We start from the raw sequence: 16,524 nt of genomic DNA, 5'->3' as shown, positions 1-16,524 counted from the left end.
ACATAGAGAAAAAAAATTGTCTCACCTTGAGTGATGATTGATCAAATCATATCAATCATTTCCAAAATTCAAGAATTCATGGTTTTCTGCTAGGCTATTTTCACAAGCCACATTGCCCACAATATTATTTGTTTTCAAAAAATGGGCCCATAGGACAAAATTGCGTTTTAATTTCGCTTCTAGTTTGGTTCCACAAATAATTAAGGCTCCAAGACAAACCGGTTGCAAAGACGGTATTACCCTTTATTGCTTTTGAACCCAACTCTTTTGAACGGTATTGTCTTTCTCTTTTGAACCCCTTCTGTTTTAAACCTAACTCTTTTGAACCAGTTGCAAATTCTTTTGTTTCTTCTTCAACGAATGAAAGCTCAAAAGCCACAATTGTTAGTTTTGTAGATTCTTATTACAATCTTATCTCAACATCCACCTTTGTTAATTTAAGAAATTTGAAAGCCCTAATTTCTAACAATTTGAAAATGAGAAGTTCAGATTAACATAATGATGGAGATTTGGGAAGAAATGAAAATGCATACAATGAAAAAGATTAGTTACCATTAAAGGTAAAACCCTAGCTTTTGTGATTTATCTTATTTATATTTTTATTGTATGTAAATATGTATGTAATTGGCATGTTGTTATTCAATTTTTACTTTTATTTACAACTAATTTGAGCAATGAATTTACATGTATAAAGTTGTTTGCATGTTCTAACACACATGTATAAATTTATTTGCATGTGTGTTGTATTTGCGTGAAATTAGCGAATGAAGTATCATGAATTTTTCGAGAAGTTTTCAATAATTTGTATTGTATTATTGTTTGTTAGTGTAGACGTATCGTCGGAGGAAGTTGAAACCCAAAGTTTCTAAAGAACAAAATGAAGAAGAAATAGATCCGAGCCTACGATGTTGCTATAATAGTAGAGAAACAACTCACTATACAAAGTTGAAGTGTGCTCCGAATGATGATTATTGTCATGCACATAGTGTTTTCAATAATGATGACACGTCAAGAGAAGTTATGAATTATGAAACTAATAATTAGCATAAAGAATAAGACGATGATGGTGAAGAAAGTGATGACAATCAACAACAAAATGACGGCTATAATGCTTGAGCACCATAACTAATATGTTTGTTGGACACATGCAGTGCATATTATACATGTATAGTGGTGTTTGCATGTTTGTTGGACACATGCATAACGATGTGTGCATGTATGGTAGTAGTGTTTGCATATTTGTTACACACATGCATAATAGTGTGTGCATGTGTGGTATACACATACATAGTAGTGTTTGCATGTGTGTTATGCACTTATATACACATGCATAATAATATTTGCATGTTTATTATACACATGCATAATGGTGTGTGCATGTTGATATTCACATGTAGTGCATATTATACATGTATAGTGGTGTTTACATGTATATCAGAGAAGGTCATAATTGATATTAATAAAAAATAACTTGCTGACGTCAGCCTGGAAATGTCCTTATTAATGATAGATACTGATGTCACCCGTTTTTTTTCCTAAAACCATAATTATTGGTCAATCCTGCTTAAAACCGAAATTATTGGTCAATTTATGTGTTTGTGCCCTAAATCTTTGTTTTTTTTTCGCTAATGTACATTGCCCACAATCAGAATCACTCGTGTGGGCTATTAATGGTATTCATTTATGCCATGTTTATGGGCTGAAATATATTTGAAGCTACTGCGGGGTCCAAATATGACGTCCAAAATCACATGTGAAAGGTATTTTTGTCCAAAAACAGGTAGCAATGATAAATGTTTCCATTGAAGTAATGGACAACCAGCAAGTTAAAGCATGGGCTCACTAGAAGAACATTTGAGGGAACACGTCTCGTGGTGAACACTAAAGACTAACATGTTTCGACCCTAAAGTCCTAAATGACTACCGATATTGGTAAAGGAATATTATAGTGTCGTTTAACTTCGTTGGATACAAAAGATTGAAAAGAGTCCAACAATGATGTGCAAACTGGTCAAAAGCCAAAGCAAACTGGTTTTCGCATTAGAAATACATGTTCGTGGTATAGTCATAGTTCGGGATTTCGGAATTCTCGAATTCCGATAAATCCAAAAACCGAAATCCATTAAATTTCGACTCTATCATATTAGGAATTTCGAATTCATTCGGAATTTCGGAAATTTCGACTATATATTTAAAATTTCGGTTTTTTGGAAAACCGAAATTCTAGGCGGAATTCCGGAGTTTCGTTCGGAATCAGGAACTATGGATACTAACGTGTTTGCGTGGCATCAGGCGTGCAGTGCAAAAACTCGTTTTCTTGAGTGGGAGCTTGCACGTCAAAGCCTAATTGACTTAGAAGTATTTAATTGCAATGTGTCATCGAGAACGACGTGAGCATGTAGCAACACCCAACTTAATGTCTCATAATTTTGGATGTCAAATGACCAAAAAGAAGAGAATTGTTCGGTGAGAATTGATAGGTTTTGTACAAATGAAAAATATTATTGAATGTATTAACAAACTTCTCTATTTCTTATATTTATATATTATCACTAATCATACATAGAAGGTTTTATATTGTCTTGTTCTGCTGAGCTGGAATTTTTTCATTTCGTCTTGACTGCTGACTAAGTTTGACTAAAGACTTATTTGCCTCAATGCCCTCCCTCAAGCTGAAGGGATTCTGGATGACTGAAAGCTTGCTAGTGAGCAGATGAAATCGTTGAGAAGACAAAGCTTTAGTGAAGATGTCAGCAACCTGTTCCTTTGTATTGAGATACTGAACATCTAAAAACTTGCTAATAACTAGTTCTCGTACATAATGATAATCAATCTCCACATGTTTTGTACGGGCATGGAAAACAGGATTATGTGCAAGAGAAATGCCATTGATATTATCACAGTGGATCAAAGGAGCTGAAGGTAATGGAATTCTTAAGTCTTGAAGTAAAACACAAATCCAATAAATTTATGCTACAGTATGAGCTAAGGCCCTGTATTCAGTTTCTGTAGAGGAACGTGCAACTGTGTTATGTTTCTTTGCTGACCAAGAAAGTAAATTATGACCAATGTAAACATAGAAACCAGTAATGGATCTTCTATCTATAGGGCAACCAACCCAATCTGCATCACTGAAAGGTTGTACTTTGAGATCAATTTTTGTAAACCAAATACCATAATGAATTGTACCTTTTAAGTACCTTAAGATTCTTTTCACCACTGCCATGTGAGTTGTTCTTGGATTTTGCATAAATTGACAAACTATGTTAATTGCAAATGAGATATCTGGTCTGCACCAAGTTAAGTATTGTAGAGCTCCTACAATAGAACGGTATTCAGTAGGATCACTAAGAAGCTCACCTGTGTGATTATCCAACTTGCAACTTGTAGATATAGGTGTAGAAGTCGGCTTAGCATCAGCCATCTTTGCTTTGTGCAGTAGCTCAAAAGTTTTCCTTAACCTGAGATAAAAATAATCCTTTGGGACTTCTGTTAGCTTCTATTCCAAGAAAATAATGCAGAGAGCCTAGATCCTTCATAGCAAAGCAATTGTTTAACTTAGAAATAATATGATGATATATTCTTGAAGAACTGCCAGTGATAAGAATATCATCCACATGGACAAACACATAAGTGACTGAAGTTGAATCCTTTTTGATGAATAAATAATGATCAACATTTGAAGTAACAAAGCCTAAATAAAGGAGAGCTTGATATAGTTCTTCATACCAAGCCCTGGGGGCTTGTTTTAGACCATACAAAGACTTCAATAGCTTGCAAACATGTGTAGGTCGCGTAGGATCAATAAAACATTGTGGCTGCTTCATAAAAATTTGTTCTTTCAGATAACCATGAAGGAATGCATTAGAAACATCTAATTGACTTATATCCCAATTATAATAAACTGCTAAAGAAATGATCACTCTGATTGTAGTGGGCTTGGCAACAGGACTAAAAGTTTCATCATAATCAAAACCATGCTTTTGATTTAAACCTTTAGCCACTAACCTTGCTTTAAACTTGTCAATGGTTCCATTTGCCTTTTGTTTAAGTATGAATACCCACTTGTTATCTATAAGATTCTACAATGGAGAAAATGGTACAAGAATCCATGTGCCATTTTTGAGTAAAGCATTGAACTCAGAAACCATAGCTGCCTTCCAGCTTGGATCCTTATTTGCTTGAGTAAAATAAGTTGGTGTTTGGGGAAGAGAAGAAAGAGTTGATTGAAGTGCATAAGAAATAGGATGTTTAGTTGTGATGAGACATTTGGGTTTAAAGATACCATTCTTGGCTATAGTTGTCATGGAATGAGACTTGATGGTAGGAGGATTGTCAGAAGAATTTTCAGAAGTACTGTCATTTTAAGAAAGACTGTCATAGGAAGTAACATAATTTGAGGGTGAAGATGTGTTGGATGAAGAACTGATAGATGAATTATTTAATGTAATATCATTGCAAAAAGAAGAAAGAATGAATTCTTGTAGAGACATTGAAGATGAATTATCAGTAAGACTTTTGAATGGAAATTCTTCCTCATTAAAAACTACATGTTTGGATATATAGATTCTTCCTGTTTTTATGTCCATACATTTGTAGCCCTTGTGATTCAAACTATACCCCAGAAACACACATGGTTTAGACCTTAAATCAAGTTTATTGGATGTGTAGGGTCTTAACCATGGATAAGAAGTACAACCATAGGCTTTGAGGTTATTATAGTCTGGATATATAGATTCTTCCTGTTTTTATGTCCATACATTTGTAGCCCTTGCGATTCAAACTATACCCCAGAAACACACATGGTTTAGACCTTAAATCAAGTTTGTTGGATGTGTAGGGTCTTAACCATGGATAAGAAGTACAACCATAGGCTTTGAGGTTATTATAGTTTTGTTTTGTATTGAATAACTTTTCTAGAGGATAAGCATTTTGCAGAGAATTAGATGGAAGTCTGTTAATAAGATAAACAGAGCTTGTAAAAATGTCACACCAATATTTTGGTGGCAACCAAGATTGGGAGATGAGTGTTCTGGCCATGTCTAGAATATGTCGATGTTTTCTCTCTACAATACCATTTTGTTCAGAGGTATGAGGACATGTAAACTGGTGACTGATGCCATTAGAAAGTAAAAAAGTTTCAAATTTTGAACTTGTGAATTCTCTTCCATTATCAGTTCTAACACACACAATCTTAGAATTTAAAATATTTTCAACCAATAGTTTGAATGACTGAAAAACATTACAAAAATTAGACTTGAAACAAAGTGGAAACATCCAGCAATACCTAGTATAGTCATCCACTATAATGGCATAAAATCTAAAACCACTAATGGAAATAACAGGTGAAGGACCCCCAAAGATCCATATCTAATAACTGCAAAGGTTTATTTGATTTGCATGAAGACAAACTAAAAGGAAGTTTTGTGCTTTTTCCAATAGCACAGTCTGAGCATAAAGATGTGTTCTTTGGTCCTTGAAGACTGATGCTTTGATTTTGCAGAAGTTTGGAGATGACTAAAGGAGAAAGATGCCCAAGTCTTTTGTGCCAAATGGATGCAGAAGCTTTTGTTGAGATGAAAGCAGAAGAGTAATGAATGGAGTGTGAGGAATTGAGATGGATATGATACATGCCATGCTCAGTTGGACCTTGGAAAAGAGTCCTCCATGTTGCAATGTCCTTAACATAGAAGGCATTGGGAGCAAAAATTAGTACACACTTATTATCATTAACAAATTTGTGTACACTGAGTAAATTGTATTTTATGTGAGGAACATGTAAGACATTATTCATGTGAAACTGATGTGAGGAATTAGATAATTTAAAAGAAGTAGTAGAACCAGTATGGAGTATAGGCAAACTCTGACCATTCCCCACAAAAACTTTGTTAGCTCCCTTATACTCTGAATGAAGTGAGAGATTAGAGAGGTCATTTGTGAGATGATTGGATGCGCCTGTATCAGCATACCAAAATGAATCCTTGGAAGCAGGAGAGCCATTGTAACCATTATACCACTGTGAAGTAGATGCCATGTTAGGATTAGAAGAGCCATTATACTGTGAAACATAACCAACAAAATGAGAGCCATGACCATATTTTGAACCAAAACCATTGTGCTGAGAACCAGAATTGCTGAATTGTGGTGTATAATCACTGATACTTGTAAGCATAGCAAGTTTGTTGGGAGGAATTCTTCCTACATAAGAATGATTCATCCTATTATGACAATCAATGGCTAGATGACCAAATTTATTACAAATTTGACACTGAGACCGGGTAGAACCAGTTTGAAATCCAGTGGAATTCTGATAACCATTGGTATTCTGATAACCACTGTTGTTGCCATTTGAATTATGATAACTAGGTGAATTCTGATAACCATTGTTGTTGCCTCTACTATTGTTACCATTGTAGGTTCCTCTTCCATTTCCTCTGTAATTACCTCTTCCATTACCTCTTCCTCGAAATTGATTAGAAGAAAAAGTTGCAAAGGCTTGTACTGAATCATGTGATAAAGTGTTTATGATATCTTGAATGGATAGTTCTTCATCACTTAGTATGAGACTGTGCAATTCATCCACTTGGATAGGATCATTAGATGATCTGGTTCTTATAGAAGTTGCAAAAGGGCCAAACTCCTTAGGTAATCCTCTTAGAGTATGAAAGATTAAGTCACCATCAGAAACCGGTTGTCCTGAAGCAGCAAGACTATCTGCTAGAAACTTAAGTTTCTGTAAATATTCAGCCATTGTAAAAGTTCCCTTCTTTAAGGTTTGAAGTTGAGCTTTAAGCTGTATAACATGAGATCTTGACAATGTAGACAACCTTTTCTCTAGTTGCAACCATAACTGACGTGATGAAGACACTCCAACCACGTATGGCAAAATTTCTTCTGATAAAGTGGAATTGATCCATATCATTAACATTTGATCTTTCTTCAACCAGTTCACATAAAGAGGATTGATCTGAGTTATCCCATTATCATCAACAATAAAATGTTGTGGACAAGTTTCTGTTCCTTCGATTTTTCCAACAAGATCAAATCCAATAAAGAAAGGCATGATAACAGTTTTCCATAACAGATAGTTTTGCCTTGTAAGTTTCAAGGAAACCATATTTGTGATGTTTTGAAACGAATAAGGAGTATTTGTAGGTGGGACTACCATAGGAATTGATAGATTCATTGTATTTAAACCTGGGTTTTGAGATGAAGGAATCCAACCTTGATTTTCAGATGAAGGAAATCGTTCTTGACTGTGATTTAAATATTGAACTCGTTCTTGATTCTAAATAGAAGGTACTCGTTCTTGATTCTGAATAGAAGGAATAGCTTCAGTAGATGATTGTAGAACATTAGCATAAGAAGACAGTTGTTGATTCTGATTTGTTCTCACCATAATGATTGAGAAATTAGGGTTTTGATCGAATTTGATAGTAAAATTGAGAAATAATCTGAATTTCTTGATTTGAGATGAATCAAAAGTAAATTGACTTGATATGAATAAAAAATTTGAAGAAAAAAATTGATGAAAAATAAAAGTTTGATTGAAGTTTTAATGGTGGATCGGTTTACACCTTTCGGTTTATGCGCTCCGATACCATTATATGTTTTGAGACAAATGAAAAATATTATTGAATGTATTAACAAACTTCTCTATTTCTTACATTTATATACTATCACTAATCATACATAGAAGGTTCTATATTGTCTTGTTCTGCTGAGCTGGAATTCTTTCATCTTGTTTTGACTGCTGACTAAGGTTGACTAAAGACTTATTTGCCTTAATAAGAATCTGTATGTGGGAGTATTAAAGTTTGTGCATCATCACAGTCTCATTTAGGAAAACATTTTCAGACAGTATTAGATAAGTAGTCGAACTGGTCTCTTTTAGCCTCAACGCCTATGGTCAATAATTGTATTTTTCTTTTCACCGGAATAGCATGAGTTATACACTTATATAGTTGTACCTTACATATACCCTATTATCATTTATCAGTCCACATTTCAATATCACAATTACAAAATAATACCTAACATATTTATTATAAGTTTATAAGAGCATCTTTAGGTGAGATACTTTCCTGCATCAAACACCAAATTTCCAACAATTTGGTGTTTTTCATCTTTAGGAGAGTCACATGTTAATGAAAACACCAAAAAAACACCAAACCAAACACCAAAATTTGGTTCCAGCTTTGGTATTGTATCAAATCTCTCACGCGGTTTTTCTAACACCGCGTAGGCTTGGGCTTCTAAGTGGGCTTCTATGACACAGTTTTGCCAAAACCGCGTAAGAGATTTGGAAAGAAAATAAATAAGAAAGTTAATGTGCGACACATTGTGTGGTTTTTCCAAAACCGCGTATGCTTGGGCTTTTAAGATGGGCTTCAGTGTGCAACATATTTATTATAAGTTTATACGAGCATCTTTAGGTGAGATACTTTCCTGCATCAAACACCAAATTTCCAAAAACATATTTTGGTGTTTTTTCATCTTCAGGAGAGTCACATGTTAATGAAAACACCAAAAAAACACCAAACCAAACGCCAAAATTTGGTTCCAGCTTTGGTGTTGTATCAAATCTCTCACGCAGTTTTGAAAAAACTGCGCGGTTTTTCTAACACCACGTAGGCTTGGGCTTCTATGGCGCGGTTTTGCCAAAACCGCGTAAGTGATTTGGAAATAAAATAAATAAGAAAATTAATGTGCGACACATTGTACAGTTTTTCCAAAACTGCGTATGCTTGGGCTTTTAAGATGGGCTTCAGTGTGCAGTGTTGAGAAAACCACGTGGGCTATATAGCGCGGTTTATCCTAAACCGCGTCATTTGATGTCGAAAATTTGATGTTTCTCTTAAAGTTGGTTAGTGTTTTTTTGGTTTGGTGTTTTTGGTTTGGTTCAAAAATTTGGTGTTTTTTTGGTTTCTCTCCTAAAGATACTCTAACCCCACTTTGTGGCCACCAACACACTCATCAAAACCATTCCATGACTTGTAGCCTATGTTGCACAGACACTGACGCGGACGCAAACGCAAACGCAGACACGGTGACTCAACTATATCTCAAAAAAAATAGAACGTGGACGCGACCTAGACATGAGAATTAAATAATATATATAATACTATTTTTTTAAATAATATATGGAACATTATAAACTAATTCAGTGAAAAAAACTCAAAAAAAGGCTTCAACACAATTTATGATTGGTCAGTTTTATAAATAGAATGGCCCAAGTTATAACAACCCAACTAACTAAAATAATGGGTTTTGTTTCTCTATTATTTCTGGTGTCAATGTTTGACAAATCATACTATTTTATATATATTAATCTTAAGCAGCCCACCCTCACACCCATAAAAGTATACAAGGCCAGTGTGTTAATAAGTTAGAAATCCTAACTCTCAAAACACAAGCTATCATTGTTGCCGCCTTCCCATCTAGGTGACCTTGGAACTTGTTTTGTTTCTGTGGCTTCCCATTTGCTTTCTCTAATGGTGTCATCCATCATTGTCCGATGCTCTTGCAATATCTATCATTTGAATAAGCATATGTTTAATTACGAATGTATTTCTTCTCTGAAAGGCCTTATATGTTTAATTATAACTATGGTAAATTCTTCTAATGGCAGTGTTCCAAGACTACCAAAGTTTGAGATATCTTTTATTCAAGCTTAAAATAGATGGAGAAGGACAATTCAAGCCATTATCTTATTTTAGCTTATCTTCTTTCTTTTTTGCTTTCTTAAAAGATTTTGACCGCGTCCTAATTTTAGTTGACCACGTCCTGACTATATTGACCGTGACGGGACACAACATTTTCATATGTGCGTCCGTGCTTTAGAGATTGTAGCTACTCTTCTATGGAAGAACTGAAGAAGGGATTTATTTGCATGTATTATGATCTCTTAAAAGTTAAAACACACACAACACACACCGAGTGACTGAGGTGGAGTTTGTTTAATGATTTCTTCCAAACTGTCCATTGTTTCAGTTCCCCTAAGCCGTAATGGTCGCTACTTACTAAAATGGTGAAAGGAACTAGAACATGGAAAGGTGAAGTTTAAGAATAATCATACACACCCACACCAATAGTTATTAGTCTCAGCTTTATCTCTTAGTGAGGTGAAGGAAATCCAAGACGACCATCGGATGCCATAATCTACTATGTTCATTATCTGCTAGTAATTAGCATTTGCAGGACTATTAGAACAGCCTATATATTATATCTATTTTTTTTTATCGTAAAGTATAATTTTATTAATATAATTAAAGATAGATACATAAGGATAAAGATGAGATATCCTCCATTACATACATATAGAAAAAAAAAAATGAAAAAACATAAAGTGATCATTCTGGACTCCCATCTAAACACAAACGCCTCAAAAGGTATGTCTCGTGTCTCAATATGTCTCGTGTCTATATATTATATCTATAGCAACCCCCTCTTTAGTTTTTTCTTTCGTACATAATTTTACTCAACATCATACATCATAGAGTACAATTTTCCTTCACCTCAAGAACTTAAAAGGGAATGTTCAGTTAAGTCGTCGTTTATGTCGATGACAAAGAACATTTACCTATTGGAATTTCCAAGTTAGGTCAACTGAAACCAACATTCAGTCATCAGCAATGAACTCCAAAACTAGCATTCCTCATTGATGAAGGGGCAATTGATTTTTCCCCTACCCTTTGCCTTTCTTGCGCTTCACAATAAAGTCATCATCATCATCACTTTCATTTACGAGTTTCCTTTTACCTTTCGAGTCTCCATTCTTGGAGGCTTGAGGCTTTTGCGAGCTTTCGGGTCTATTAAGTTTTGGCAGAGACTTTATAGGAGTTCCCATTCTCAGTTGCTGCTGCCTTTTTTGCTTTCTTTCATATGCTCTCTTCGCTCGTTCAGGAGACAACAAGCCGTGTTCCATCATCCTGCATGTAGAAATAATTGAGGATGCAATTTGCAACTAGATATACAAATATCTCGCATGGAGTAATACATCAGAATAGAGAACTTGCTGGTCTAAGTACAAATAACTGAAGCATGCCAATTCTGTGCTTTTCTTTTCATAGAAGAGAACTTGCTGGTCTAAGTACAAATAACTAAAGCATGCCATGATGGTGAAGTTCCAACATTATCAACAATTTTTCAAAAAGTGACATATACTTTTCTTCTTTGCACATCCTCAATCAGAAAATGAAAAACTTTATTAATTTGTGTGACAGATACGTTGAGGCATCAGTCACCGGATATCAGATACTTCTACAAATCTACCTTCTTCTAAAACAAAACATAATAATCTTATCATGTATCTGAAAGAACACATTATATATCATTTTGCTAGTATAATAACAAAAAAATTATGATCTTTTGTATGTCCCAATGACACGACACGGTGAGTCGGTGACTGGTTTTCGGAAAAGTAATTGCTTTCTTAACCTTTTTTACTATTTTTCTTTTGTTGAATATTCAAACCGATCAATCAACATGTCTAGTCATTGGGACACAGAAAAGGTGTATATCCACAAATTGGTGGTCTATTTGCTCAATTCGATATACCGTCTTTAGCATACAAAAAATTTGCTTGAACTCGTTTCAACTTCCAAGTCAATTAATGTTTCAAATGACGAAGATCAGCTGTTCCAAGGCCTGTAGTGAGATGCTTACAAACATCTTGGAATTCCTGAAAGACATCTCCTGCAATTACAAGGTCATGCACACCACGTTGTAGAAAGCACAATCAAGCTTTACACATTTTTCAAGCTAAGACATTCCCCTGTGGTTTCATTGAGCGATATAAGGTCTGGGGAGTTTCAAACGCACAATCTTTAATTTCGTTTCCGGTTGATTAAAGGACTTAGAAGTAGGTTTTTTAGATTGAGCAAAACATGTGAACAAAAAAATAGCAAATACTTGCAAAGTAGTATCCAAGCCATAAAAACCCTAGTGTGTAGAACATTCATAGTACCTAAAATAACCCTAAATATAACTAGAAGTTCATACATTAATATTGCCTAGTACTCCCCCTTAAGCTGACTCATGAATGTTCACATGGTTTTAAACATGGGCATAAGATTACTCCACGAAGAAAGAAGTTATATTTCTTTGGTTAAGTTCCAATGAAATAACAAATGCCAATATCTAAGTTGCCTTGAGTGAAAACTTAATCCCAAACCATGTGCACATAAGAGATTAATCAATCACAATACCAGAAGAAAATTAAAAAAAAGGCGAAGAAGAATTGACTATTGAGGCATTGCAGGTGCATTTGATATGAGAGCGACGGCAGCATGTCTGCTACACTAAATAGAAACTAAGCTGCTTAAAAGAAAATGAACTCAAATGAGAAGAGTAGAAAAGAAGAAAAAGAGCAGAAGAGAAGACAAGGACGAAGAAACGAAAACCCACTGAATATATGAAAAAGGTGGGGTTTCGGAGGTAGATTATAGGGAACTGATGCAACACCACAAAAGATAAGAGGAGAATAACCGTCTAGTTTACTACCAACAAGAAGGGTGAGTGCTTAAATTAGGAAGCTACTATATTTCAGAATGAAGATTGGGAGAAAAAAAAAAGGATTGTGCATTTTTGAAGAGAGAGAGAGGACAAAGTCACTTGAGCAGAAAAAATCTGGGAGAAAACTTGACATAGGTGAGTGACTACTGAACTTTTATTAGTAAAAATGAGGGTAGGTAGAGCTTACTGGATCACAAAACAGATCCAGAAGAAAAAAAAAATACATAAACAAGAGATGGGTTGTAATAGCATTGCGGTGGTGTTTGCTTTTTTGAAACTATAAACAGTTGCACATAATGAAGAAGAAGATTGAGATTTGGGCCTTTTTCATCTACTACTAAAAGATTCATTACTGAATCTGAATCGACCTTGGTAGACTACTTATGGATGTGTTGGCATGAGCATCAGAGTTGATACTTCTTCTAAGATACAAGACTCTAATAACCAGAGGATCTGCAGAAAGAGAAAATAGATTAGGTCTCTTCTTGGGTCATGATTTCAAAATCAGAAACGAGAACGATAGATGTCACAAATGATTACCCATCACAAACTGTAAAAAATGTGAAGATACTAGACAGTGAGAGAAATTGGATTGAGAACACCTAGATCATTAGGGACAACTGAAAAGACTAAACTAAATGAAGAATGGGAGGTGCGGCAACCAAAAATGGACATCCACTGGTGAAACAATTACTAAAGGATTGAACATCTATTTGTGATTTTACAGCTCTGATACCATGAAAAGACCTGGAACAATTTGATGTCACATCACCAATTATTCTACAAGCATGAATTATAGAAAGGAGTCCCACGTATAGAAACATAGTTGTGAGTTGTGACACACCTAGAAATGGGGTGGAATAATAATACCCCCCCCCCCCGGCGGGCGCTAGCTTAAAGACACTGAAATAAACAAAGGTGGGCAACTCAATCAAAACCCGGATTGGGTCTGCGGTGAGGTTCTGATCAATTTATAAGTTATATTTACTTCTTTGAAAAGGTACACTATCATTTGCGCATAAGCTGTAAGAGTACCATAGAACAAAACACCCTGATATATCATGATATCATACGCAATTTTAGGTATTGGCATCAAAATTGACAGAGTCAAAATTTCTGGCATCGAATTATCAACGACATATGCCAACGATTTCGGGCGTAAATCTCCCAACAATATCGAGAATTCTTCAATGATCTGTACTATCTAGAAGAAACTAACAAGTATTATCTCCACCTTCATTATCTCTCTCATCCCCATTTTTAGCCCTAATAATTAGTCTCTTCATTCTTCAAGGTCCCACTTTCGGTGTTATCCAATCAACTAGAGCCAGAAAATTGCACTTGGGTTGGGCTCTTTCTATGAAGAGTAGTGTATTAAGTACTTTTGTGTGATGGACAAAAACCACTGCGTTCATGAGAATGTAGAATAACAACTACCATTTGCCTCCTTCAAAAGGGCTCCTTGAGAAATAAATCACGGACATACAACAATCTTCATGATGAACTTGATACCATTTCTTAGGTTCCTCCAAAGCTACATCCTCTTCATTTTGAAGCAGGAATTAGGGTCTGCAAAGAATGTTGTTACATATTGGAGAACTGACCCATGACATGAGTTTGAATCAATGACATTTGAGAATTTGTGATCGTCTACATCTAGATCCCGATAAATTTAAACATACTCCCCCAGCTACTGAGAGGCATTCCCACTCATCTGGGAAACTACATTTAGCCTAATGCTTTCAAACTTTAATGTTATTGACTCTAAAACCTAGTGTCCAAGCCACAAAGTGAAACGCCATTTAGGTTGAAATTTCACAAGCCGAAAAATCGGCATTTCTCAACATGTCCACATTTTTTTCGGCTGCAAAATCATCATATTGATATGTCCACGTTACATCTGTAATGCCCTTTCTGAGAAACTAGACATATCGCTGCAGTTTGCAGCATGATCCAAGCAGTACGTGGGAGGAGAATTCTCTAAAAGACCACGTAGGAAGGCCTCATATTTTTCAGTAGCCTAATCCCTCGTAAATAAGTAAAGCCTCTTTTAACACTTCCAAAAAGTCTACAGTAAAAGAGATATGGGTTCTTACGTCACAGATGATATGCCATTCCTTGGAAAGAACCCATCAGAGAGAATTTTTTGACTAAAAAACTGTAATCCTAGGCTTACTAATGTGTCACACAAGCTTTATACATATATCCATCTAAATTACTAAGACGCCAATCTCTTTCATAATGTAGGATGAAATAGTTGTTCAGTTGTTGTTTATGAAAACTTATAAGGAGGATTTTTCTGATGAATATAAATAACTAGTCCAAGTAGAACATTGAAAAATGACTAAAACTAAGATTTTTGACTGATAAACATGGCAGAAATGCAGATATCTTCCCAATCTTTAGCAGAAAACTAATTATCCTACGCAAGTATAGAAGGATATAGCTCTTTGTAGCAAAAGCACATCATCTACATTATTTAAAGGAAGTGTTCGAAAGAAAAATATAGAATGAAAATAGTTGGCTCAGCCTGATTGCCACCTAAAGTATAAGAAGTCTCTACATATGAGGTTCGAGCACTAGGGCAAAAACAAATAAACAGTTCTTTCAGAAGACAGAAGAAATAACAAGCAGAAGCTATTGTGACGTGGATTTAGTAAAACAGTAGTTTGAAAATATAATTAAATGGAAGTAATAAATTAAAACAGTAGCATTGAAATAAAACAGAAGGAGAGCACAGGCTTCTAGAAACTTTGCTTCGTAACTATGCAATCTTCGCATTAAAAAACAATGGAAAATAATGCTCTGTGTATTCATGTATGAAGCACGTTTGTCCTCATTATCATAGTGAGAAAAACATCTATAATAATACTGTAACAAGCATTTATATGCTTACTCAGCTATCCACCGGAGCTTCAACCATGAAGTTTAGACACACATTATTGATGTCAGATGTAGCAATAAATTCCTAAACATTACATTTCCTAAGAAACAGTATGACACATACCAAAATGCTGCCATCTCACTTGATGGTATTTGCTTCGACAATGATTCATAGAATATCCTCAATGGTTCTCTCTGCCAATAAATCCAGCCAAATAGAGGATAGTGTGAAGAATCATGTATTCCATAAATAAACATCGATAACAAAGTAATGATCTATACCTCTTCAGGGGGATCATACTTCTGACCGGCCAACGTGTAAACTTTCTTCTTCGCTCTAACCGTAACTGTCTTTGTAATAGTTTTTGTTGAACTAGTTGATGTCTTATCCTTCACCTTCATTTCCAAATACAATAATCACACACACATAGCCACTCAATTTCATCCAAATAAGGGGATAAAAAAAAACACTCAAAATGATCTATTGAGATATAAATGGAACAGAAATATCATAAAAATCAAAACTTTAACCAATGGAGCACCTTAAATTTCATATAAGGCATAGAATTAGCACTTAGCTTATATCCAATAAAGCAAATCCAACACAAAAGATTAACAGCCAACCAAGTGGACACATCTCAAAACACAAAGAAGAAAAAACCTCAGATTTGGTAAAAGTTGTAACAGATTTATGTTGTGAGTCAACAATTTGCTTGGTTGATGAAGAGGTTTCAATCTTCTTCTTCTGGTTATTACTGTTGTTGTTGACAGCTGTAACAACTTTCCCTTTTGAAGGCCCACCTTGAGTAGTACTTGTTGGTTTCACCTTCTTCACTATGTTGGAAGATTTGCTTTCTATCACCATGTCTTCTTCTTCTCATTTCATTCTCTCTCTCTCTCTCTGTTGAATTCTTTTTCGTGGAACTTCAAGTTAAAAACTTGGACATGGTTAACTACTTCAGTTAAAAACGAAAAGTGGCAAGCGTTAAAAGCAATGGTACGATTAAAACAGAATTAACTTCCACACTTTAACACGTGTACACACACGAGCACGCGTTACAGTTAAAATTTCGGAATTTTTTTATCTACATTATGGTATTCTAGCTCTTTGAAATTTCAGATAGT

At 35.0% G+C, this 16,524-nt stretch overlaps 1 protein-coding gene across 2 annotated transcripts; it reads right to left on the bottom strand.

Moving 5' to 3' along the window:
* Positions 1–10,231: 10,231 nt before the first annotated feature.
* Positions 10,232–16,308, bottom strand: LOC147511549 (uncharacterized). 2 transcript variants are annotated; one of them, XM_086603231.1, is made up of 4 exons: positions 15,942–16,308; positions 15,682–15,795; positions 15,524–15,594; positions 10,232–10,931 (listed from the first exon to the last, which is right to left on the bottom strand). In XM_086603231.1, exons 1-4 carry the CDS (start codon positions 15,960–15,962, stop codon positions 10,688–10,690), a joined length of 450 nt encoding a protein of 149 aa, XP_086459357.1. In that variant the 5' UTR covers positions 15,963–16,308; the 3' UTR covers positions 10,232–10,687. The 2 variants fall into 2 exon arrangements, with proteins under 2 accessions (XP_086459357.1, XP_086459356.1); XM_086603230.1 differs by having other exon boundaries at positions 16,061–16,308.
* Positions 16,309–16,524: the final 216 nt, after the last annotated feature.

The sequence above is a fragment of the Coptis chinensis genome, chromosome 3, assembly GCF_015680905.1.
Source record: "Coptis chinensis isolate HL-2020 chromosome 3, ASM1568090v1, whole genome shotgun sequence".
Taxonomy (NCBI): domain Eukaryota; kingdom Viridiplantae; phylum Streptophyta; class Magnoliopsida; order Ranunculales; family Ranunculaceae; genus Coptis; species Coptis chinensis.
This window is presented reverse-complemented; position numbering and strand designations above follow the sequence as displayed.